The 25,740-nt window shown below is 38.6% G+C and overlaps 1 protein-coding gene across 1 annotated transcript; it reads right to left on the reverse strand.

Moving 5' to 3' along the window:
- Positions 1–23,919: 23,919 nt before the first annotated feature.
- Positions 23,920–25,249, reverse strand: LOC127081927 (argininosuccinate lyase, chloroplastic). The gene is made up of 4 exons (XM_051022156.1): positions 25,150–25,249; positions 24,744–25,063; positions 24,451–24,615; positions 23,920–24,018 (listed from the first exon to the last, which is right to left on the reverse strand). The coding sequence occupies exons 1-4, from the start codon at positions 25,247–25,249 to the stop codon at positions 23,920–23,922; spliced, it is 684 nt and encodes a 227-aa protein (XP_050878113.1).
- Positions 25,250–25,740: the final 491 nt, after the last annotated feature.

A 25,740-nucleotide genomic window follows, 5' to 3' on the forward strand; every position in this document is an offset into this window, starting at 1 on the left:
CAAGTGTGGCAAAGGTGGTCATTTGGCTGCAGAGTGCCGGTTAAAGACTGTAACTTGTTTCAACTGTGGAGAGGTGGGTCATATCAGTCCACAGTGTCCTAAGCCGAAGAGAGAGAACCAGTCGGGAGGCAAGGTCTTTGCTTTATCGGGTTCTGAGACTTCTGCAGATGATCGTTTGATCCGAGGTACGTGTTATATTAATGGCTTTCCTCTTGTAGCTATTATTGACACAGGTGCGACTCATTCCTTTATATCTTTGGATTGTGCTGTGAAACTTAAGTTAGAGATATCTGGGATGCTTGGTAGTATGGTGATTGATACTCCTGCAAAGGGTTCAGTGACTACTACTTCAGTTTGTTTGAGTTGTCCTTTGAGTATTTTTGGTAGAGACTTTGGAATGGACCTTGTGTGTCTTCCACTAGTACAGGTTGAGGTTATCCTGGGTATGAACTGGTTGGTGTTTAACCGAGTTTCTATCAATTGTTTTGATAAGACTGTGATCTTTCCTGAGGTTGAGGAAGGAAAGGATTTGTTTCTATCAGCGAGGCAGGTGAATGAGGAAGTAGCAGATGGGGCAGAGTTGTTTATGCTGTTAGCGACTTTGGAGGCTAAAGATAAACGGGTGATTTGTGATCTAGCCGTGGTGTGTGATTTTCCTGATGTGTTTCCTGAAGAAGTGAATGAATTGCCGCCAGAGCGTGAAGTTGAGTTCTCGATTGATTTGGTACCTGGTACTAGACCGATATCGATGGCTCCGTACCGTATGTCTGCTGTTGAGTTAACTGAATTGAAGAGTCAGTTGGAAGATCTGTTGGATAAGAAATTTATTCGTCCGAGCGTGTCACCGTGGGGTGCACCAGTGTTATTGGTTAAGAAGAAAGAAGGTACTATGAGGTTGTGTGTGGACTACAGGCAACTGAATAAAGTGACGATCAAGAATCGGTATCCTTTGCCGAGGATTGATGATTTGATTGATCAATTGGTTGGTGCGAGTGTGTTCAGCAAGATAGATTTGAGATCTGGGTATCATCAGATACGTGTGAAAACTGAGGATATTCAGAAGACTGCTTTCAGAACAAGGTATGGACATTATGAGTATTCTGTAATGCCTTTTGGTGTGACTAATGCGCCTGGAGTATTTATGGAGTATATGAATAGGATTTTCCATCCGTACCTAGATAAGTTTGTTGTGGTGTTTATGGATGACATTTTGGTGTATTCGAAATCAGAAGAAGAGCATGCTGAGCATTTGAGAGTGGTTTTAGAAGTTCTACGAGAAAATAAGTTATTTGCTAAACTGTCCAAGTGTGAATTTTGGTTAGAAGAGGTTAGTTTTCTTGGTCATGTGATTTCAAGAGGTGGTGTTGCTGTTGATCCTTCTAAGATAGAAGCGGTGTCTAAGTGGGAAGCTCCGAAGTCTGTTGCTGAGATTCGCAGTTTCCTGGGATTGGCTGGTTACTATAGGAAATTTATTGAGGGATTTTCTAAGTTGGCGTTACCGTTGACGATGTTGACTAGAAAGGGGCAAGCATTTGTTTGGGACTCAAAATGTGAAGAAGGTTTCCAAGAGTTAAAGACAAGGTTGACTACTGCTCCTATTCTGATATTACCGAGTTCGTCGGAATCATTTGAGGTTTACTGTGATGCTTCATTGTTGGGTTTGGGTGGTGTGTTGATGCAGAATAAGCAGGTTATAGCTTATGCTTCGAGACAACTGAGGATTCATGAAAGGAACTATCCGACACATGATTTAGAGTTGGCAGTTGTGGTATTTGTTCTGAAATTATGGAGGCATTACTTGTATGGGTCAAGATTTGAGGTTTTCAGTGACCATAAAAGTTTGAAGTATTTGTTTGATCAGAAAGAGCTGAATATGAGACAGAGAAGATGGTTAGAGTTTCTGAAGGATTATGACTTTGGTTTGAATTACCATCCGGGTAAAGCAAACGTGGTAGCTGATGCATTGAGTCGGAAATCATTGCATATGTCTATGTTAATGGTTAAAGAATTGGATTTAATTGAGCAGTTTAGAGATTTGAGTTTGGTGTGTGAGAGTACTCACAATAGTGTTAAACTGGGAACGTTGAAGTTAACGAGTAATATTTTGGAGGAGATTAGAGAGGGTCTGAAATCCGATATGCTTTTGGTTGATAAGTTGACTTTAGTGAATCAGGGTCAAGGTGGTGAATTCAGAGTTGATGAGAATGGCATTTTGAAATTTGGCAATCGGGTGTGTATTCCGGATGTTACCGAACTTAAGAAGAGTATTCTTGAGGAAGGACATCGTAGTGGCCTGAGTATTCATCTGGGAGCTACGAAGATGTATCATGATTTGAAAAAGTTATTTTGGTGGCCGGGAATGAAAAGAGAAATTGCGAGTTTTGTTTATTCCTGTTTGACTTGTCAGAAGTCAAAGATTGAGCATCAGAAACCGTCTGGGCTAATGCAACCGTTGACTACTCCAGAGTGGAAGTGGGATAGTATCAGTATGGATTTTGTGTCTGGTTTGCCGAGGACAAGTAAGAATTTTGAAGCTATTTGGGTGATTGTGGATAGATTGACGAAGTCGGCTCATTTCATTCCGATCAGAATGGATTATCCGTTAGAGAGATTAGCCGAGTTGTATATTGAGAAGATTGTAAGTTTGCATGGTATTCCGTCTAGTATTGTTTCGGACAGAGATCCTAGATTTACATCGAAGTTTTGGGAAGGTTTGCAGAGGGCTTTGGGAACTAAGCTGAGATTGAGTTCTGCATATCATCCGCAGACTGATGGTCAGACTGAGAGGACGATCCAGTCATTAGAGGATCTTTTGAGAGCTTGTGTTTTGGAAAAGGGAGGTGCTTGGGATTGTTATTTACCTTTGATTGAGTTTACATACAACAATAGTTTTCATTCGAGCATTGGTATGGCACCCTTTGAAGCTTTGTATGGTAGGAGATGTCGGACACCTTTATGTTGGTATGAGTCCGGTGAGCGTGTTGTGGTTGGACCGGAGATTGTTCAACAGACTACGGAAAAGATTAAGATGATTCAGGAGAAGATGAGAATTGCTCAGAGTCGTCAGAAGAGTTATCATGATAAGAGGACGAAGTCACTTGAGTTTCAAGAGGGAGATCATGTGTTTCTTCGTGTTACTCCGATAACTGGTGTTGGGCGAGCTTTGAAGTCGAAAAAGTTGACACCTCGATTTATTGGTCCTTATCAGATTTTGGAGAGGATAGGAGAGGTAGCCTATCGTATCGCTTTACCGCCGTCGCTTGCGAATTTGCATGAGGTTTTTCATGTGTCTCAGCTGAGGAGGTACATTCATGATCCGTCGCATGTAGTCCAAATAGATGATGTACAGGTGAGAGATAACCTGACTGTTGAAACATCACCTATGAGGATTGAGGATCGAGAGTTGAAGCAGTTGCGGGGTAAAGAGATTGCCTTGGTGAAGGTAGCTTGGGGAGGACCAGCAGGTGGCAATGTGACTTGGGAAATGGAGAGTAAGATGAAGGAGTCTTACCCAGAGTTGTTCGCTTGAGGTATGTTTTCGAGGACGAAAACTCTTTTAGTGGGGGAGAGTTGTAACACCCCGATAATAATATGGTAATTATTTAAATTAAGTTAATAAAATATTTATTAATTTAATTAGATAATTGGATTATTATTATTATTATTTTGGAATTATTTAATTATTATTATTATTGGGATAATAAAATAAAGTGGAAAATATATAAGTGTGAAATAAGGAAAAAGAGTCCCATTTGGTAAAGAAAAGGTTTTCACGTGAAACAGAGAAGCGATTGAGAAAGTGGAGAAAGGGCAAGAGGAAGAGCTAGAGAGCAAGGGTTGGAGAACGGAGAAGCTTGAAGCTCAAAGTTGCCGGATTAACTCAGGTAAGGGGGGTTTATCGTCGTTTAATGGATATTATGGGTTAGCATGTAATGGGTAGTGATAAACTGTTGAATTGACCCTAATTGGGATTGTCGAATGCTGAAAACTGTGATGGATAGGTTGTGTAAAAAACTGAAATTGAACCTGTAATTGAGTGTGTTGTAATTTCCCTAACGTATAGCTTTTTACGGAATTGGAATCGGAGGTCCGGAAGTCCTCTAACGGCGGAAAATGCGGAGAATTCTGCATTCTGCTTTGTGTTAGCGCAGGAACTACTGTTTTGTCTGCGTTAACCGGTTAACCCAGGGTGTTAACCGGTTAACACTGTTACGAATTGAGAATTAGTGCTGTTTTGCCTGCGTTAACCGGTTAACCCAGGGCGTTAACCGGTTAACACTGTTAAGTTTTGGGCAGTAAGCGTGTTTTGCCTGCGTTAACCGGTTAACCCAGGGCGTTAACCGGTTAACGCTGTTGCAGAGTGGAAAAATTGTTAGTTTAAATGTTGTGTGCCTAATTGGTGGTTGCCTATATCAGTGTGTGATATGGTAGGGATTATTTCCCGCTGTTCCGAGCAGTATAGGTATTAGTAGAGTGTGCTAATACTGTGTTCATTTATTTGAGATGATATGATGTTTTGACAAATGTGTTGATGATGTATGATGATATGCATAACGTTGCGAATGTATATAGTATGCATGTATTTGTGAATGGGCTGTTGTATGGCTTAGAGTGTGAGCATGTGTCCATTGTGAATTGTTGTTGATGTTGCATTGCTAGATGATTAGCATGTATAGCATAGCCCTTGGGGTTGTAGCTAATTCCCATGGAGAGGAATTAGTGAGTGAATTATTGTGGATTTGTTGTCGATGTTTGCATGCTAGGTGATTAGTGTGCATAGCATAGCCTTTGGGGCTGTAGCTAATTCCCATGGTGAGGAATTAGTGAGTGAGTCACTAGATCTCAAATGAGTGGGACTAGTGAGCTTAGTAGCCGTATCTGGATTTGATCGGTGAGCTTGAACTATATGTTCAAGAATAGTCGGTACCGCATGTGTGGGGTCTCATTGCATATTGTATGTGTGGCGTATAATATGAATGGATGTATTCCAATATTATACGTGTGGTTGTATTGACATTGAGTATGAGTATGATTGAGTTGATATTGCCGTTGCTGAATGTGTAATCTGATTTGGGTGATGAAATGTGTTATTTACTTAACATGACATGATAATTTATAATGCTTATTATATCGATTGAGGAACTCACCCTTACAACTATTTTTCAGGTAACGAGCAATGAGTTGAGTAGAAGCTAATGCTTGGAGTCTAGTGTAGTCTCCTTAGTGGGTCGTGCTCTGATAGATGTAACATCGGGATGGGATGTTTTAACTTGTTTTAAATGTTTTATTATTAGTTATGAACCATTTTACATGTAAAGTTTTACATGATTGATGAGATTTCTATCCGCTGCGTTTTATGCAAATGCTTATGTTTTGAATTAATAAAAGAGCATGACCGTTATATTGGTGAATGGTGTGTAGTAACTGTGTGACACCCTTGATTGCATATTACTCTGATTGACACTTTGTTATTTTAATTAAATAATTGGGGTATTTAGAAGGGTGTTACAGGTCTCGCAACCAAATCTTAGGTTCGGGAGTCGATTATGTGAAGGGAAGGTATTAGCACCCCTACGCATCCGTAGTACTCTACGGGATCCACTTTTGTAGTTCTTATCTAAAGGGTGTGAGTTTATGTAATGTGTTATTTACTAAAAAAAAGGGGTCGAAAGAAAATGACTCGCACGGATGTCGCATCCACTGCATACGTATCTCATCTGAATATGAGAATCAGAGTCTTCGTAGCTCGGCTACATAGGGGTTAAGGGTAATTATGCTCGCTAAGACATCGCGTCTTATACCTACATATCTCATATGGAATGAGAATCAGAGCAAGCCGTAGTTCGGCTAACTACGGGGTTATGAATTGGGTTTTGGACGAACGACGTTACTACGCAATCTACCAGATGCTCGACCTTTGGAGACTTACTCGCCTGTAGTAGAAGGAGTTAACGTGTTCTTAGGAGAAGAAAAATCAATGAGTTGGTAGGGTTAGGGATGCTCATGCAAAAAGGAAATCCTAGACGAAGGAAACTGCATAAAGTAAACACACAAAACATTGCCTCCTATCGAGGTCTTCCAGCTAAGAAAGCGGTAAAAATACGGGAAAATGTAAAAGTACCACACGGATAAAGCTTCGCAGTAATAGTAATTAACGGAACAAGGAAACCCTGAGATCCTTCGAAGCTAACACCATCAAAGAAAGTGAGTCAGTACAGGTAATCGGAATGAAACCTCCAGGCGGTATCCCACAAATAAAGTGGAACACCAGGCAAACCATCTCTGCAAGAGTCATATGAGCCCTCACAAAACAAAACTCAACAAACAGGTTAGAGAAACAAAATAGGGTAACCAAGAGTTGCCCCCAAATCAAAATGTAACCACATGAATCATGCCATTAAAATTCACAAAAAGCTCACAAAAAGCAACCAAGGGTAGGAGGCCTAAACCTCTTGTCAAACACATGCATCAAAAGGGTATCAAATTCACTCATAATACCTCATACATTTAGAGCATTCAAATTAAAGGCATAAAGATGATGGATATAGGGCAAACCTGATTGGAGAGATCGGTTGAAATCAAATGGCACGACTGGATTTACAAACCAATGTTAGGGTTTGCTTGAGCTGAAAGTGTGTGAGTCAGAATGAACCTTTCAGAGTTGCTTGGAGGTTGCTGCAAATTAATTCTCACTCTCTCTGTCTAGGTTTCTCTCCAGGTTTTGTCCAGGGTTTTGTTTCAAGGAAACCTCAGAGTATTTTGCTTCTCTTCCTTTTTCTGTCTGTTCTCCCTCTTTTATAACCTGATTTTCATGGCTTTGTGGGCTCAAATGAGAGAGGTCCAAGTCCAAGATATTTCTATTATATTTTATTTATTTAATTAAAAAAAAAAATTCGTTTTTTTTTGTTTTTTTTTTTGCATAACACGTGGGCTTCGCCTAGCGAGCATGACAGCTCATGAACAAACCTTTGCTCCTTCAAGATTAACGTTTTGACTGACGAATAGACCCCTGTTGGAAGTAACTCAAGTCTTTCCCTTGTGTTGACTGATCATCTAAATAGAATCCACAAAGTGTCCTGGATGATGTTCAAGCTTCTTGGAGCTAATCCCGATTGACATGATGAAATGCAATGTATCTAATGTTAAATGACCTAAAAAATGAATGCATGAATAAGGAGGGCAAATTTTGGGGTGTTACATCCATCTAGAACCAGGCTCTGGCCCTTCATCGAGCGTAGGCTTATCACAATCTTTCATTTTCAGATACAAAATCTCCTCATCTGGGAAGTCATATTGAACTGACTGATAATCCTCAATCGGCTGATGTGCCAAGTGGTCAGCCAAGATACTACCTTTAATAGCCTTCTGAGCTCGATACTTGATATCATACTCAGATAACAACATCTGCCAACGGGCAATCCTCCCTGTTAAAGCAGGCTTCTCAAAGATATACGTGATTGGATCCATTTTGGATATCAACCAAGTCGTATGATTCAACATATACTAGCGTAAGCGCAACATGTTTTCTCAAGCATTGAGTATCGAGACTCACAATCAGTAAACTTCTTACTCAAGTAGTAGATGGCATGCTTTCCTGATTCGTCCTGCTGACCAAGGACACAACCCATTGAGTCTTCAAGAACTGTCAGATACATAATCAACGGTCTTCCTTCTACATGCGGAGACAGAACCGGAAGTTCGGACAAATATTCTTTAATACTGTCAAAAGCTTTCTGGCAATCCTTGGTCCACTCATGAGACTGATCTTTCCGGAGGAGCTTGAATATCGGCGTACATGTGGCAGTCATGTGGGATATGAATCTAGAAATGTAATTCAAGCGGCCAAGAAAACCTCGGACTTGCTTCTCAGTTTTGGGCGCAGGCATCTCTTGTATTACTTTGACCTTTGCAGGATCAACCTCAATACCTCTTTCGCTAACAACGAAACCCAATAACTTGCCAGAACGGACTCCAAATGTACACTTGTTAGGATTCAGACGAAGCTTATACTTCCTCAGACGTTGAAAAAGCCTCAACAAGTGTTCTACATGTTCAACTTCCGTTCTTGACTTAGCAATCATATCATCAACATATACCTCGATCTCCTTATGAATCATATCATGAAACAAGGTAGTCATAGCTCGTTGATACGTGGCTCCGGCGTTCTTCAAACCGAAGGGCATCACTCGATAAGAGAATGTTCCCCAAGGTGTGATGAATGTTGTCTTCTCCATATCCTCGAGTGCCATTTTAATCTGATTATATTCGGAAAATCCGTCCATAAATGAGAAGACCTTGAATTTAGCTGTATTATCTACCAACATATCAATATGGGGTAGAGGGAAATCATCTTTCGGATTAGCTTTATTCAAGTCTCTATAGTCCACACACATCCGGACTTTTCCATCTTTCTTAGGCACGGGCACAATATTGGCCACCCATTGAGGATATGTAGAAGTCACCAGAAACCCTGCATCAATTTGCTTCTGAACTTCCTCCTTGATTTTCACTGCCATATCTGGATGAGTTCTTCTGAGCTTTTGCTTCACAGGCACACACCCAGGCTTCAAAGGTAGGAAATGTTGCACGATATCAGTATCTAGACCAGGCATGTCTTCATATGACCAGGCAAAGACGTCAACATATTCTCGTAGCAAATCAATCAACCCCTTCTTAACAGACTCTTCCAGGAGTGCCCCAATCTTCACTTTTCGCACACAATCTGCAGACCCCAAGTCGACTGTTTCCAGATTCTCAAGATGCGGCTGAATGATCTTCTTCTCATGCTCAAGAAGACGGGTAATCTCGTCAGGAATCTCTTCAACATCATCTTCTTCTGCCTCAAATGCAAGGAATTCAAAGTTGGGAGATGGTGTTGGATCATTATGTTCAATGGGTTTGATCAACCTCCATAATGGTTTTAGATATAACAGAGATTTTAGAATTCAAGCAAGGCAAATCATTATGCAGATGAAAAGATTGATTTTACTTTATCTTTAAAGGGTTTTATGTGATCACCAATTTCATGCAAAAAGCGAAAAGGGAAAATAATTGGAAAAACAAACATTTAACATGAATTTATTGAATGGAAATATCATTGTATTTATGTGCCAACAATGCCATCACTTCTCCTTTTGGCATGGGAGAAGGGTTTGTAAACACAATGAACATTACTTTGACTTATGGATAACTGTTGGAATATCCACAACGACCCAATTATTGCAGATCCCTCTAGGGATAATGAAATTGCCAGAATCCTCTTCGTCCTCTTCCAAAATGGCAGCAGCCTCTTCGTCTTGACCGGTGTGGATGAAACCTCCACTCTTGAACAGACCTTGCTTGTTGAAGACCCCAGAAGAATAGCCTATACCAGCTCGGGACTTGTTGTCTTCTAACTTGATCATTTTCCCTAATCCAGCAGTTGCACCATGCTCAATGGCCAACTTTGCATCTTTGTAGGAAGCAAATGAGGGAGTTCTCTTCTCATCAGGTTCAGCAATGGATAAAGCTTGGAAGGGAGTTCCAACTTCATCCTCAGCATCTATATAAGAGAAGGAAGACAAATGGCTAACCAGGAGAGCCTTTTCTCCCCCTACCACCACCAGCTTCTTATTCTTTACAAATTTCAATTTCTGGTGTAGGATGGATGTCACGGTGCCAGTCTCGTGAATCCATGGTCTGCCTAGGAGACAGCTATACGATGGGTGAATATCCATAACCTGGAAGGTAATATGGAAATCACTTGGTCCGATCTTGACTGGGAGATCAACCTCACCAATCACAGTTTTGCGAGACCCATCGAAAGCCTTCACAACTACTCCACTATGCCTCATGGGAGGCCCTTGATATGACAACTTCGCGAGAGTGGTTTTCGGCAATACATTCAATGATGACCCAGTGTCCACCAACACATTGGACATGGCGTCCTCTTTGCAGCTCATAAATATATGTAATGCCAAGTTGTGGTCTCTTCCCTCCTCGGGGAGATCAGCGTCACAAAAACTCAAATTGTTACAGGCGGTGATATTTGCAACAATGCTATCAAACTGTTCTATTGTGACATCGTGATCTACGTACGCCACATCCAACACCTTCTGCAGAGCTTCTCGGTGTGGTTCTGAATTTAATAGCAATGATAAAACAGATATTTTGGATGGCGTTTGTAGAAGCTGGTCTACAACGTTGTACTCGCTTCTCTTGATGAGTCTCAGCATCTCATCACAATCTTCTTTTGCATTTCCACTCGGGTCAACAGAAGCAGGATTTCTCAACGTAGAGGAGGGCTTAGCAACAAGTGCCGGATTCGGAGTGCTCACAGCATTCCCAATCGGGCGTTCAACAAAATCAACATCAATACTTCCTCGAGCATCAACTTGAGGCTTCAACGGGGCTGAAAACACACGACCGCTACGGGTCAAACCGCTAACATCAACAATATTAACGACAGATGAAGAGGGCAAAGACACCTCTTCCCCATTCTCCACTGCTACAACATTGTAGCGATAAGGAACTGCTTTCTCGGAGGAATACGGTACAGGTCCGGCTGGCTTGATGACGAGAGTAGGAGAAGCCTTCTTCTTGCTGCCATCATACTTGATGACAACAGGCTCAGGTATCTGGAATACCGGAGAAATTACGTTGACTTCAAGAGCATATTCATCAATATTTCTATTTTGAAGGATCTCAATGACTCCCTCATCCAACATCTCTTGAACGTCCTTGCGCACTTGGCGACAACCTCTCTGATTAACAGAACACACTCGACATCTATCATGGTCATGCTCATAATGGCTATAATCACACAGCAAGCGATGCATCTCAACCAGCGATTGTCGGATATGACTGACGTATTTAACTTTGTATTTGCCAGGACAGCCCTGGACCATATTAACAGACTTCCCATGCTTAGGCAGTGGGTTCTTCTTCACATTCGGACCTACGTCCTCGAAAAACAAAATCCCGCTTCTCACAAGGTCTTGCACCTTGGTCTTCAGGGGATAACAATTCTCCATGTCATGTCCGGGAGCACCGGAATGATACACACAGTGAAGCTCTGGCTTGTACCACCACTGGGGGTTAACAGGTACAGCGGGAAGGTCTCGCGGAGTGATTAATTTTCTTTCGATTAGAGATGGATAGAGTTCAGCATAAGTCATCGGAATTGGATCAAAGGTGACCTTCTTCCTCTCATAGCTGGTGTTGGCATTGTTGTTGTTATTTCGAGGCTGGTAGGCCTGCTGTTGTGGACGTTGTTGTTGTTGCTGATATTGCTGAGTTTCCGGTTGTTGATAATGTTGAGCTTCCCTGAAAACAGGTGCTATATGAGCCACCTGATGCTGATTATTGACTGGGCGAGCAATCTTCCTCTTCACAGAGGGTCTTCTCTTGACATGGGAAGACACAACATGTGCCTCTCCCTTCTTCTTCTTTGCAAAACTTCCGTATCTCTTTGCTGAAGAGCCTTCATCTCGAGTTAAGCGTCCTTCACGGACCCCCTCTTCCAATCTCATCCCCATATTCACGATCTCGGTGAAGTCTGAGGGAGCACTGGCTATCATTCTCTCGTAGTAAAACGAGCTCAAGGTCTTCAAGAAGATCTTGGTCATCTCTTTCTCCTCAATGGGAGGCACTATCTGAGTTGCCAATTCGCGCCACCTCTGGGTGTATTCCTTGAAGGTCTCTTTCTCTTTCTGGGACATCGTCCTCAACTGGTCCCTATCAGGAGCCATATCCACGTTGTATTTATATTGCTTGACGAAGGCCTCACCAAGATCGTTGAAAGAGCGGATGTTCGAACTTTCCAAACCCATGTACCACCAGAGAGCGGCACCGGACAAACTGTCCTGGAAATAGTGGATGAGCAGTTGATCGTTATCAGTTTGCGTCGACATCTTGCGAGCATACATCACAAGATGGCTGAGAGGGCATGTGTTTCCCTTATACTTCTCAAAGTCAGGAACTTTGAATTTAATAGGGATCTTCAAGTTGGGCATAAGGCACAACTCAGCAGCACTCTTACCAAAGAGGTCTTTCCCCCTCAAAGTCTTCAGTTCCTTGCGAAGCTCAAGGAATTGGTCTTTCATGTCATCCATCTTCTCATTAACGCCTGGGCCCTCAGATGGCTCAAAATGATAAATGGTATCTTCAACCCTTGGTAAAGTGTGCACGACAGGAGGTGGCACTGAAAGGACCGGGCTAGATGCCGGCAAAGAAGCAAGAGTAGGAGCAAAACCCTTTGGCACGAAATTGGCAGGCATTCCCCAAGGGAACCCGGCTGGCATAGATAGCGCAAAGTGAGTTGTTGCAGCAGGCACAATAGAAGTTACAATCTTAGAAATGACCGTCCTCTGGGGAGGAGTTGAGGGTGTTGGAGAAGACTGGCTCTGAGCAGCTAAGAATGACTCCATCAGGGCAGTCAATCTGGCTACTTCCTCCTCCAGCTCGCAGTTCTCTTGTTCCAAATGATCCATCAGTCTTGAAGAGTTGGCTCTGGTGTAGTATCGGTGAGTCAGCTTGTCTTCAAAATAAATGAAGAACACAGAGTTATACCATAGGACAAGGAGCCTGGAGCAAGACCTGCTTATGCACATGATGCATGCAATGCTTGTGCATATGATTTGTTTTTTATTTCAGAGGAACTTTAGAGTTCTATATGCAAATTTTAGGGAATATTACACTTTTATCATATATGGAAACATCTCATCAGTAATATCTGGAAAATATTTTTTTACACCAAAGAAGTACAACATTGGTAACCAAATACAAGAGAAAAGGAAAATAATCATCCTATGGATCCCTAGAAACAATCATCGAAAGCTCGGGACACAGGAGGATAAGACACACAAAGCCTCTTCACCTCCTCCTCATAGGCTGCCTCCATATCTGCCTTCTCCTTGGCGAGTCGATCGTACTTCCTCTTCCAGAACCTAGAAGACTGAGGAAGTAGAGAAGTCCAAGCATCGTTAGGATCATCAATGACCTGATGCTCGAGAAACTCAATCAAAGCATCATTCTCCTTGATCTACTGAAGCAACTCTTCTCGTTCACGCATACAAGCACGTGAACCGTCTTAATCTCTCAACTCCTCTACTCCTTGGTCAGGGAGGGTTGAAGGCCCAGCCATAACCAAAGGTGTAGATCTCGGATATTCGTACGACATGAGGTACTCAAAAGCTCTCTTCCTAACCCAAGCAGTGTAAGGCTCCAAAGCGACACAATTCTTGGGCCCCAACTCCTTCCTTCATTTCCTATGAATCTTGCGCCAAGCGCGGACCATCCTGGACTTCAAGCCTTGGGGATCTTTACCCTCCTGAAAGAACACACCCTCCAACAGAATGTTATTGGCTTTATCCTTTAAGGGGAACCCAAGCTGACGACGTGCCAAAATAGGGTTGTAGTTAATCCCACCACATGTACCAAGAAGAGGTACATTGGAGAATTCACCACAAGAGTCGATAATTTGCACGCCATCATACACACGGTTGTACCAAAAGATATCATCATTAGTGAGAGACATAAGTCTCGTGGACCATCGTAGACATCCCTTGTTCTCCTTGAAGGCGACCATCTGCGGTAAGTGAGAAATAAACCACTTATACAACAGAGGCAAACAGCACACAATGGCACCACCACCCTTTGCATTCCTCCTATGCAAAGAAAAATAAGTGTCTCCCAACAGAGTCGGAACGGGATTAAGAGTAGAGAAAATCCTAATAGCGTTCACATCCACAAACTTGTCGATGTTGGGGAACAACACTAGCCCATAGATGAGGAGTACAAATATGGCCTCAAAGGCGTCCTCACTCATGGCCTTCCCATACATAGTAGCTTGAGTAATGAGGAACTCAGAAGGGAGACCTTGAATTCCACCTTTGGTAGTCATATGAGCACCAACCAGAGATTCATCTATATGCAACATATCAACTATCTCTCGAGAAGTAGGAATACTCTCTAAGCCACTGAACGGCAACTGGTCTAGAATAGGTATGCCCACAAGATAGGCATACTCCTCAACCGTGGGTAAAAGCTGAAAATCCGGAAATGTGAAGCAACGGTACAAAGGATCATAAAACTGCACCAATACACTCATCAATCCTTCATCCACCTGAGTAGTCAGAAGAGGAAGAAGCTTCCCAAAACGAGCCTTGAAACCTAAGGGATCTAATACATAGGATGTCAAATTCCTTAGCTCTTTCAAGTCTGGTTGTCTGAAGTTGTACTTCTTTGTATTCCTTCTTTGTCTTTCCATGTCTGAAAATTTGCAAATAGACCTCTTAAGTTCCTTGAAAATTTTCTTCATTATTGATGATATGAATGCAAATGGGGGCATGAATGCAACAATCACACTCAAGGATCAAGCAAAGCACACCAAACAAAGGTCATGGGATGAATCATATTATCCTTAATATCAATCATCCATTTTGGTGGATTATGGTTTACACCTTATCAACACCCAAGTTCCATTGATATTAAGGATATACGAACGGATCAACCATGAATCAAGGGTTTGTTGCAAGTCACGAGCATGGAGTCTCGGTTAAGAACCACCCAAAGGGAGTGTACTAGGGTTTAACGTGCCAAACATGTTCTGCAAGAGGTTCCCATAGTCATCATCCCATTTTTCGGATATTATCGGATAAACGACTACTCGTATTCCAAAAATATTCTCAAGAGAGACTCTTATGAGCGTAGTATCGCGTAACAATCGTATCAAATCTTACACTTGAACGACTTTCGCACTACATCCTAAAAATAGGCCAAGATGGGCTTGGTAAACTACGGTCTTTGGCTTCTAAGGTCTATATTGGAAAGAGTAATGTCTAACCACAACTACTGGTGAGACATTATTGATCCCAACATGACCTCCACCAAGTGAATGGACTTGCAAGTCGACTTGCTAAGGAATAACTCCACACAAGTCAACAAGACTTCGTCATTCTCCTATCCTAAGTGCACTCGAGTTCGGGTATAGAACTCATCTCACAAAGATCACCAAGCATACAAGGAATTAATATTCAAGAAATTCAATCATTACATACAATACAGTAATCCCAAATTGCACAAAAATATGTCACAAAATAATATACAATACAATACAACACAAAATGAAAAGTAGGCAAAACCCACTAGGCAAAGTTCTCTCCTCAGCAGAGTCGCCACTTTTCTGTAGCGGGGTATTCGTTACCATTAGAGATATTGACTAAATCCAAGGTAAATCATACAAGTCGAGTCGCCACCGCACTTCTATTTATCCAAAGGAATGGTTAGAAAGCAAACAAAAACCTAAAAGTTTTATCGAATCAAAAACTAGTAAAAATGTCAGAGATCTGGGTAAGGGGGTTGGTTATGCAATGGGAAGGTTTTAAGCATCCAAAACATCCTAGGTACTCCTAGGGAGCCCTTTTCATACTTGTTGTAAGTTTGTTATTTTGTGAAAATTTGTTTGTACAAACATGATTGAAGATATGAGAAGAGAATATACAAGTTTATTTACATTGTGTTTGGATGGATAAATCCATTACCTACGTACCATCTTTAAAAAGAATAGGTGAGCATTATATCTACCTCAAGGATAACTCAAACCTAATAGCTAAGGGTTATGAAAAAATTTGATTAAGAAAGTGGCCATTGAAACCACAAAAAGGACATTTGAATGAGTTATATTTACCAATGAAAAGTATGTACAAAATGGTCAAAGTTGACTTAGAAGTTCAATTCAAAATAAGTGTTATGAAAAGAAAAGTTTGAAAATCAAAAGCATAAGGCTTAGGTTTCTAATGTTGAAAACAAGTGTTAAATGTTTGCACAAAGGTTTTGGCTTGGGTTAGAGTGGATAGAAGAAGAAGAATGTCTAAAGTCCTAACATACAAGAGGTAAGGAATAAGAAGCAAAACCACAAATGGAGTTCCTCTCTTGAGATCATATTGATGATCCAAGTAGCTCCCATCCTTTGGAATAAGCAATTACATAAGCATAAACTCAAGCAATCAACAATCAAATGAACTCTTGGAAAGCTCCTCGATGTATCTTGGATCCCTCTCTCTTAGAGGCTCATGGCAATGGTTCCTCAATTTGGATCAAGTTGGAATCCCTAGCATAAGAACACACACATCAAAAGATTCTAGCAAAACAAACAAGGAATGGACAAGAAGAGTTTAGAAATTGGTCCTTTCAAGGTTATCTTTCAACATTAAGCATTCTAAAGGCCCAATGCCTAGTTGCTCTTTGACTTTTATAGCACTCTAAAGGCCCAATGCCTAGTTTCTCTTTGACTCCAAATTTGCATAGGGAAAGTCCTAAAGTCTAAGTCCATTTGTCCATTTCTTTGCATTTGGTCAACAAAAAAAAATAAAAAAGGACACAAACACAATATTATCTACACAAATATGTGCTCAAGTGAGAAAAAGGCAAATTGCATTAACATAAACATGTGCTCAAGTGAGCAAAGGAAAAAGAAAATGAATAATATGTGCAGGAATAGTAAATTGCATAAAAGTAAAGAGCAAAAAGTAAATGTTAATTGTTAATGGTTAGTGTTAGTAGTTAGTGTGCCATAAGGCAAATTTAGCGCTATGTTAAGCAATCGTAATTGGACTTATGTAGAAGTCACAACCATCTGAGGTCGGTCAATAATAATGTAGGCAACAACACAAGTTAGAAGTCTTGATTAGTGAACCAAGTTCCAACAACTTTCCATGCCAAAAAGAAGAAGAGAATTGATCTTGTATTGGTTTAAGTCCTTTGCATGATTTAGGAAGCAACCTATCCTTAATGCAAAGCCATTCATTTGATCAATTGATCAAGATGAATTAGATTTGAATCAAGGAAGATTAAGCCTCCCTAATCAATGCTAACTTATCAACCTTTAACTCATTGATCAAAAAGAAAGAAGAAGAAGAAGGAGATGAATAATGGAAATGGAAGTGAAAAGAATAAAGGACATTAAATGAAATAGAATGTACCAATCAACAAGTGTTGACCAATGACATTGAGGATCATGGTCAAACAATCAAAAACAGAAATGAGATGAAGATTGGAAGTCAAGACATGAACAAAATATTTTTGGCATTTTTAATATTAAAAATAAACTTGAATTAAAATATTAAAGAAATGTCAAACTTCAAAATCACTTCAAATCAACTTTTGAAAGTCTAAGTGATTTATCCCAAGTTCAACAAGGTCAACCAAAGTTTGACAAAAAATTTCAGCATTTTTAAAAGTCAGAAACTATTTTTAATCAATTAAAAATGAATAAAAATAACCTAATTGAATTAAAATCTCAAATAAATCTCAAATCATTTAATAAATTGATGAGAATATTTTTCATAGATCCATCATCATTCAAATAGGTTGAGAAAATATTTTTGTATTTTTTGAATATCAAAAACTATTTAAAATGAATTAAAAATATCCAGAAAAGAGAAAATTCACAAAAAAAAATCAAATGATAAAATAAAAAAAAATCATTTTTAGAAACTAGACTAAAAAAGAGAAATAATGCAATTGCTCCCATATTTTTTGGAATTAAAATGAAAGAGTTATGATTTTTTGAAGTTTAATGGAATAAAAGAAATAAAATGGAAGTTAAGAAAATCAGAAAAAAGGAGAGGCGTCTGATCAAGCCTCATTAATTGACGTGGCTGATCAGACGCTCCACATGCGCACGCTCATGGTAGGCCTTAGTCAACTGAGTAACATGTGGAATTAAAAAAAGTCATAAGATCCAAGAGCCATGATTCAATCTGGAAATAATCATCAACGGCTGGGATTCAAACTGGCAAACGGACGGTGGTGTACACCACCGTCTTCTCCGACGAGCATGGAGATTCCGGCCAGAGTTGCATGTCATAAAAACTTAATGAAAATGAGTGATCCTCATATCATTGGAAAGCTGGGGTGATGTACATCACCCCTGTACCACTAGTTTCTCCTCTAGATCCCTATAGTAAGAGAAATTAGAAGGAGAAAAATATGGTGTTCATGCTGAACTTCATGGATTTGTAAAATTAAAAGCACCAACATGTTGCCTCTGTTGAGAGGACTTCAGCCAAGCAAAAGGACATAAGAAACAAGCTATAAATGAAGAGTTTCGAAGCAAATAAGTTTGAACATCAACCTTCTAAATACAGATATGTGGAGCACGATCCTTCAACACACTTGCTTGCAGCTTGTTCTGGAGATGGAAATGAGGCAAGGCTAAGGAATTAGAGTCCAATAATCAACCAAGGAAGTTGAGAATTGGATCTGAAAATTTCAAGTGAAAAAGCAAAATTCCTTTAGAGTATGGTTTGGAATGATTTCTGCAGCATTTCAGATTGATTCAGGGATGAGAAATGAATGAAGCATAGCATGTATTTATAGTTGAAGTTGATGCCAAGTGAGGAGGAACTCGCGTGCATGAGAATTGGGTCCTCCATGCATGGGCCTGTACAGGCGCATGTGAGGCCCAAAACCTGGTGCAAATGGATGCTGAGCCTGTTTGGAGAAGGTTTGTGATTTGCAAGGCAATGGCTTGTGGATGAAGTTTCATCATGAATTGCATAATTGTGCCTAAAACTTCACCTCTTCGAAAATGCCAATTAGAAAATCCAAACATAAGCATTTGGGTAATGGTTGGAAAGTTCTTGACATAAGGAACAAATGTTATGTTGAGAAAAAACTCTTTTGAAGTGTGGAAATTTATGAAAACAGGCCATGAAGTTCATAGTGCAAAACATGCCTTTGAGAATTTTGCCAAATTGGTCCCACTTCAAGCCCTTCTGTTTTGATGATGAAAGCCTCAAATGAAAACATTTCCAACATCAAAGTTGTACATCTTTTCAAGAAAATCAAGATGGACTTAAAGTTTGCATCATTTGGAGTTTTGATGAAGAAGTTATGGGCACTTGAAGTTGGACTTTTTTGCCTTTCAATGCATTTGGTCCAAGGTGACCTATAATGTTTTGCATTATCACATGTATTTATTTTGAGATTTTAAAAATTTTGTTAAACATAACATTTTAATTAGACACAATAATATTTCCAATTCATTTGATACCACCTCAAAATCATAAAAAATGAATGAGTTATGTTCTTGGGAAGTTGACCCAAAATTAGGGTTTCAATCAAAATGACCTATAATGTCTTGGAATGGATAATGATCTTCCAAGCTTCAAATCCAATTTTGATGAACATCAAAGTTGTTCATATTGTCCTTAAGAACATTTTTGCTTTTGGGATCATCTCCATTTGACCAACACATAAAAAGTTAGGTCTCAGTGCATTTCAAAATAGTCAGATGAATTGACTGATCAACTTCTCAAGTCCACAACTCATATCTTGATGAATTGATGATTGAGGATACTCAAATAAGTTCAAATATGCATGAAATGATGAATTAAAGAACTTCCCTTGATTGTATTTGACCATGGGCTAAGGTTGCTTCATGGGCAAGGCACACTTGGTACACAGATGAATTAGGGCTCTTTGGGACACAAACTTCAAACCCCTTGATTTTCTTTGATCAAAATGATGAATTGATCAAAAAGTAAATGTTAATTGTTAATGGTTAGTGTTAGTAGTTAGTGTGCCATAAGGCAAATTTAGCATTATGTTAAGCAATCGTAATTGGACTTATGTAGAAGTCACAACTATCTAAGGCCGATCAATAATAATGTAGGCAACAACACAAGTTAGAAGTCTTGATTAGTGAACCAAGTTCCAACAACTTGCCATGCCAAAAAGAAGAAGAGAATTGATCTTGTATTGGTTTAAGTCCTTTGCATGATTTAGGAAGCAACCTATCCTTAATGCAAAGCCAATTCATTTGATCAATTGACCAAGATGAATTAGATTTGAATCAAGGAAGATTAAGCCTCCTTAATCAATGCTAACTTATCAACCTTTAACTCATTGATCAAAAAGAAAGAAGAAGAAGAAGAAGAAGGAGAAGATGAAGATGGATAATGAAAAGAAATAAGTGCATTAAATGAAATGGCATGTACCAATCAACAAGTGTTGACCAATGACATTGAGGATCATGGTCAAACAATCAAAAACAGAAATGAGATGGAGATTGGAAGTCAAGACATGAACAAAATATTTTTGGCATTTTTAATATTAAAAATAAACTTGAATTAAAATATTAAAGAAAGGTCAAACTTCAAAATCACTTCAAATCAACTTTTAAAAGTCCAAGTGATTTATCCCAAGTTCAACAAGGTCAAACAAATTTTGACAAAAAATTTCAGCATTTTTAAAAGTCAGAAACTATTTTTAATCAATTAAAAATGAATAAAAATAACCTAATTGAACTAAAATCTCAAATAAATCTCAAATCAATTAATAAATTGATGAGAATATTTTTCATAGATCCATCATCATTCAAATAGGTTGAGAAAATATTTTTGTATTTTTTGAATATCAGAAACTATTTAAAATGAATTAAAAATAACCAGAAAAGAGAAAATTCACAAAAAATATCAAATGATAAAATAAAAAATCATTTTTAGAAACTAGAATTAAAAAGAGAAATAATGCAATTGGTCTCATATTTTTCGGACCAATAATAAAAGAGATATGAATTTTTGAAATAAAAGGAAATAAAGAAAATAAAATCAGAAATTGGAAAATAGCAAAAATCAGGGAGCTTCGGATGGGTCCTCATTAATTGACGTGGAGGATCTGATGGTCATGAGCTGCGCCCGCACCATAGTCCAAGGTCAATGAGAAACACAATGCATTAAATAAAGTCACAAGATCTAATGGCCATGATATAAACTGGAAAATGAATCCAACGGCTCAGGATTGATTTGGCAATGAGACGGTGGCCAGTGCCACCGTCTTCTCCGGTGAGCTTGCATTTTCCGGCCAAAGTTGCAGGTCATAAAACCTCCACTAAAAGGGACGATCCTCATATCATTAGAAAGCTAGGGTGATGTACATCACCCCTGTACCATTGGATTCTCCTCTAGATCCTCATAGAGAGAGAAATCAGAGAGAGAAAATCATGGTGTTCATGCTGAACTTCATGGATTTGCAAAATTAAGGTCACACACAAGTTGCCTCTATTGAGAGGACTTCAGCCAAGCAAAAGGATACAAGAAACAAGCTATAAATGAAGAGTTTCGAAGAAAATAAGTTATGATATCCACCTTTAAAATGTAGATCTTGATAGCACGATTCTCCTCAACTAATGCTTGCAATAGGATCTAGTGATGAAGATGAAGCAAGGCCAAGGAATTGTAGGTCTGAAAATCAACCAAGGTAGTTGAAATTCAGATCTGAATTTTTAAGAAGAAAGTGAAAATTCCTTTGAGTGTGGTTATGGATTTCAATCTTGCAGCATTTCAGGCGCCTTCAGGTTGCCAATTGAATGAAGAGGTGCTTCTATTTATAGATGAAAAGGCAAGGCAAGGGTGATCAAACTCATGTGCATGAAGTTGGGTCCTCCATGCATGGGCCTGTACAGGCGCATGTGAGGCCCAAATTCAAGTGCAAATGCCAGCTGATATCATACCAAATTGAAATGGACGTGCACTCTGAGTTGCAATGGCTTGTGCATGGAGATTTAACATGAAATGCATAATTGGCCACAAAGCTTCAAGTCTTCGAAAGTGCCATTTAGAAAATCCAAACATAAGCATGTGGGTAATGGTTGGAAAGGCCTTGACATAAGGAACAAATGTTATGTTGAGCAAAAACTCATTTGGAGTGTGGAAATTTATGAAAACATGCCATGAAGTTCATAGTGTAAAACATGCCTTTGAGAATTTTGTCAAATTGAAACAACTACAAGCCCTTCTGTTTTGATGATGTAAGCCTCAAATGGAAAAACCTCCAACATCAAAGTTGTATATCTTTTCAAAAAAATCAAGATGGACTTAAATTTTGCATCATTTGGATTTTTGATGAAGAAGTTATGGGCACTTGAAGTTGGACTTTTTTGCCTTTCAATGCATTTGGTCCAAAGTGACCTATAATGTTTTGTATTATCACATGTATTTCTTTTGATATTTTGAAATTTTGTTCAACATAACATTTGAAGTAGACACAATAAGCTTTCCAATGCATTTGATCCCACCTCAAAATCATAAAAAATGAATGAGTTATGTTCTTGGGAAGTTGACCCTAAATTAAGGTTTCAGTGAAAATGACCTATAATGTCTTGGAATGGGAGATGACCTTCCTGTCATACCCCGATTTTAGATCCAGCTGCATTCATCCACTATGCATCATGCATTCATTTTAATATAAACCCTAATTCACGTCTGAGGTCAATCGTTGACTTTCTGGTCAATTAGTTGACCAAAGTCAATCGTCCATTCCCAAATCCATATTGTCTCGATTTTGATAAACATTGGTCATTATCTAGGCCTTTTCGATCATGGTGCTTTTAGTTACAAAATGGATTCTAATTTAAGTTATTTGACTTTTTAAATTTTCAATTTGATTTTAATTTTAAATTAAGTCTAATTTCAAATTTCAATTTAATCTTAATTGTTTTTTTTTTACTAATGATTCAAATTGGTTTTAATTTCCAAATAAATGTTAGAATTGATATCAAATTAATTTTAACAAATTATAGATTAATTTGATTTTAATTGGTTTAATTGGTTTTTGATTTTAAATTGACATTTAGATTAGTCTTGGATTATTTCTAAAATCCATATCCATTTTTATAACCAAATATCCATTTATCCATTAACCCTTTTAACAACCATGTCCATCAAAATCCACTACACCATCTCTAGACTTTAAGTCAATGTATGACATTCATAATCTAAACTTTTCATCAATCCACATTCATGTTTAAATTCATATTTAACAATAATGTCCAATAATTTTTTCAATACAGTTAGTTCCCAATTTTGGTTCAAACCAGTAATTCCAATCATAATGCAAATCTCAATAGAAATTTTCCGTAACTATTCAATTTCAATTTCATTCAAATTCCAAATCTTAATATTCAAACATTCATAAATAAACTTTCCATAATAATTTCAAATTATATCATTCATCCACGGAAATCATTAACATTCAATTCCTAAGCATTAACATCTAATTCCAAGCATTTAATCCACAACATATAAAATTGAATCGAGGAACCGTTGGAATCAATCACCAAACCAATTATCCTGGACGAACCCCTCTTCTGCGGCCTTCTCGCGCCTTCTCTCGACCGCCTTAACTCCATAACAAAACTACTCTCTACCAATGACACAAAGCCAACACTCACAACGTCATGATATGGATGCTTTCTCTGCAGCCATCATTGTCTACATAACCTTCTCTTTTATTCCTGCCTCATTAGATGTGTCAATTGTTAAGGAACATGAAGTGAAAGCTAAGCAATCCCCATACATTCAACCTGCAACACCTACTAACCTGCAGAGCTTAATAAACATAACAGTAAGAATAATTCCTCACAGTTGAACAAAAATTTCCAATTAATAAGAAATTCTACACTAACAGTTCAAGTAAGACAATGTAATGAGACTTAACATTAACACTAGCTTATAACTGAACTAATTTCATTCTTAATAGCATAACACTAATTCACACAAATTTCATAATAATAGAATTCTATTAAACTAATTACTAACATAACAACATTTTTTCCAATTAACTCAGTAGGGATACAACCTAACTAGCTCCCAGTTTAAAGAGCCAACTAACATTTAACTGATTTCCACTTCAATTTCACTAACAGTTGCCCGATTCAGTTAACCATCCCCAACTTTATAAATTCATCTCTCACCCTCATTCATGATTTTGATACGTGACTCCCTCCGAATTATCAGGCTCCGGTTTGGATCACATTGATGATTTAGATGATGACTTTAGGGACTTTAAGGATGCTTCACCTGAGACCACACACCCATCGAAACCATTTCAAAACGGTTAAATTTCTGAACTGACCATGGTGCTTAGAGAGCCGGGTTAAAACTCAATGTGGCGCGATATCATCCTGCAATAACCGTTCATTTTCAAACCACCAAACACGTCCTTCACATGCGACCATCTTAAACCAACCTTAACCTGCAAAATTTTCATAACAGAAAAACATGCATGTTGTACATAGCATAGCAGCAGCAAACAAACCAAGCAAAATTATGCTAATGTCTACACTAAACTGATAATCTAAGTTATGCTACTGAATTGGTGATCCAAATAACCTACAGGCAGGCATTAACAGCATGGTCAAATCAGTTAACATTCACCTAGCAGCCTCACTTCATATCAAGTGTGCATTTTGATTAAGATCAAATTCATGTCATAACCATCATATTGCAGCCTATATATCCATAACAGGTGTGTATCTGCATAAAAGTTACTAGCAGAATTCTTCCAAATTCAATCAAACAATATCACAGGCAGTCAACAACAACGCTCAAGCACCAAAAGTTACTCCATGGGACGAAGTTCAAGATGGGGTGCTTATTGAGAGAAGGCTAAATTAATGTGGCTTACCTTCTTAACAAGATAGTCAGCAAGTGTTGTTGCACCAGGAAAACCAGCAGGTAAAGACTTCTGTATTCTTTCCCGACTGAAAGTAATGTTCATTGCAAATTCTGCTGAGACTTCAAGCATTCCCAAAATAGCTCTAACACTGTCAAACACTGGTTCTTCGTCTTCCTACTTACAACAGAAAGCAACTTTCTTTAATGAATCTCAAATAAATAGTGCTTAGACAAAACAAACGAATGCAATAACAGAACATAAAACATGCACAGCCATAAAATTTACTTTGATTATCTAACTACCTGCAAATCGCGATTGTAAGCATGTGGAAGTCCTTTGCACACTATTAGAAGAGTGACCAAACCCCCTATGACTCTGCCAGACTTACCACGAACAAGTTCCATTGGGTCTGGATTCTTTTTCTGAGGCATTATGCTGCTTCCTGTTGAAACAGAGTCGCTTGAAGTGATAAATCCAAATTCTTCTAAAGCCCACAATACCCATTCTTCACCCAATCGAGAAAGATGCACTACTGTGATGGCATTAGCAGAAAGAAACTCTAGTAGAAAATCTCGGTCAGAAACTGCATCAATAATATTGAATATAACAATATAGTCAGTTATTTAGGTAAAAAGGTTGCATTTGAACATTCACATAGTTAACATTAATCATATGTCAAGTACAACTAAATGGTATCCATGTTCATACCTTTACACATGTAAATAGTCACATTCGAATTCACTAATTTTTTCAATTTAAATTTCACTAACTTTCCATAGTTTAGACATTTAACTTCATTTCCTCCCATTAGAATCTAGCATTCTGGTGGGAACTCGACTATATATAAAATTAATTCGATATACATATAAAATTGTAAAATTAATTTTATCCCTATAATATAATTTTATTTTTAAACTATCTTTACAACTCGATTAAATTCCTTTTTAAAACACGAAAGAAGAGGACCATTCGAATCCTGCATTCCGGTGGGAACCCTCGAATGATCAGTCCTGAGCCACGCGTTTTGGATTAACCGTTCATTCTTTTCTTTCATTCTTAAAACACCTAATAATTAACTTGGACAAAATAAAGGGTTGTTGGGATCAAGCATTCTGACGTAACCCTTTGAACAATTGATTCTTATCAAGTATTCGTTGTCCATTAAATAATGTTCTTAAATAATTCGAATGAAAAATGACCATTGGAATCTAGCATTCCAGTGGAACCCTGAGTGATTGATCCCGAGGCTCATGTCTCGTTCTCATCAAATATTTCGTCTTTTAAACTCAAAAAAAAATA

The sequence above is a fragment of the Lathyrus oleraceus genome, chromosome 5 (genome assembly GCF_024323335.1).
Source record: "Lathyrus oleraceus cultivar Zhongwan6 chromosome 5, CAAS_Psat_ZW6_1.0, whole genome shotgun sequence".
Taxonomy (NCBI): domain Eukaryota; kingdom Viridiplantae; phylum Streptophyta; class Magnoliopsida; order Fabales; family Fabaceae; genus Lathyrus; species Lathyrus oleraceus.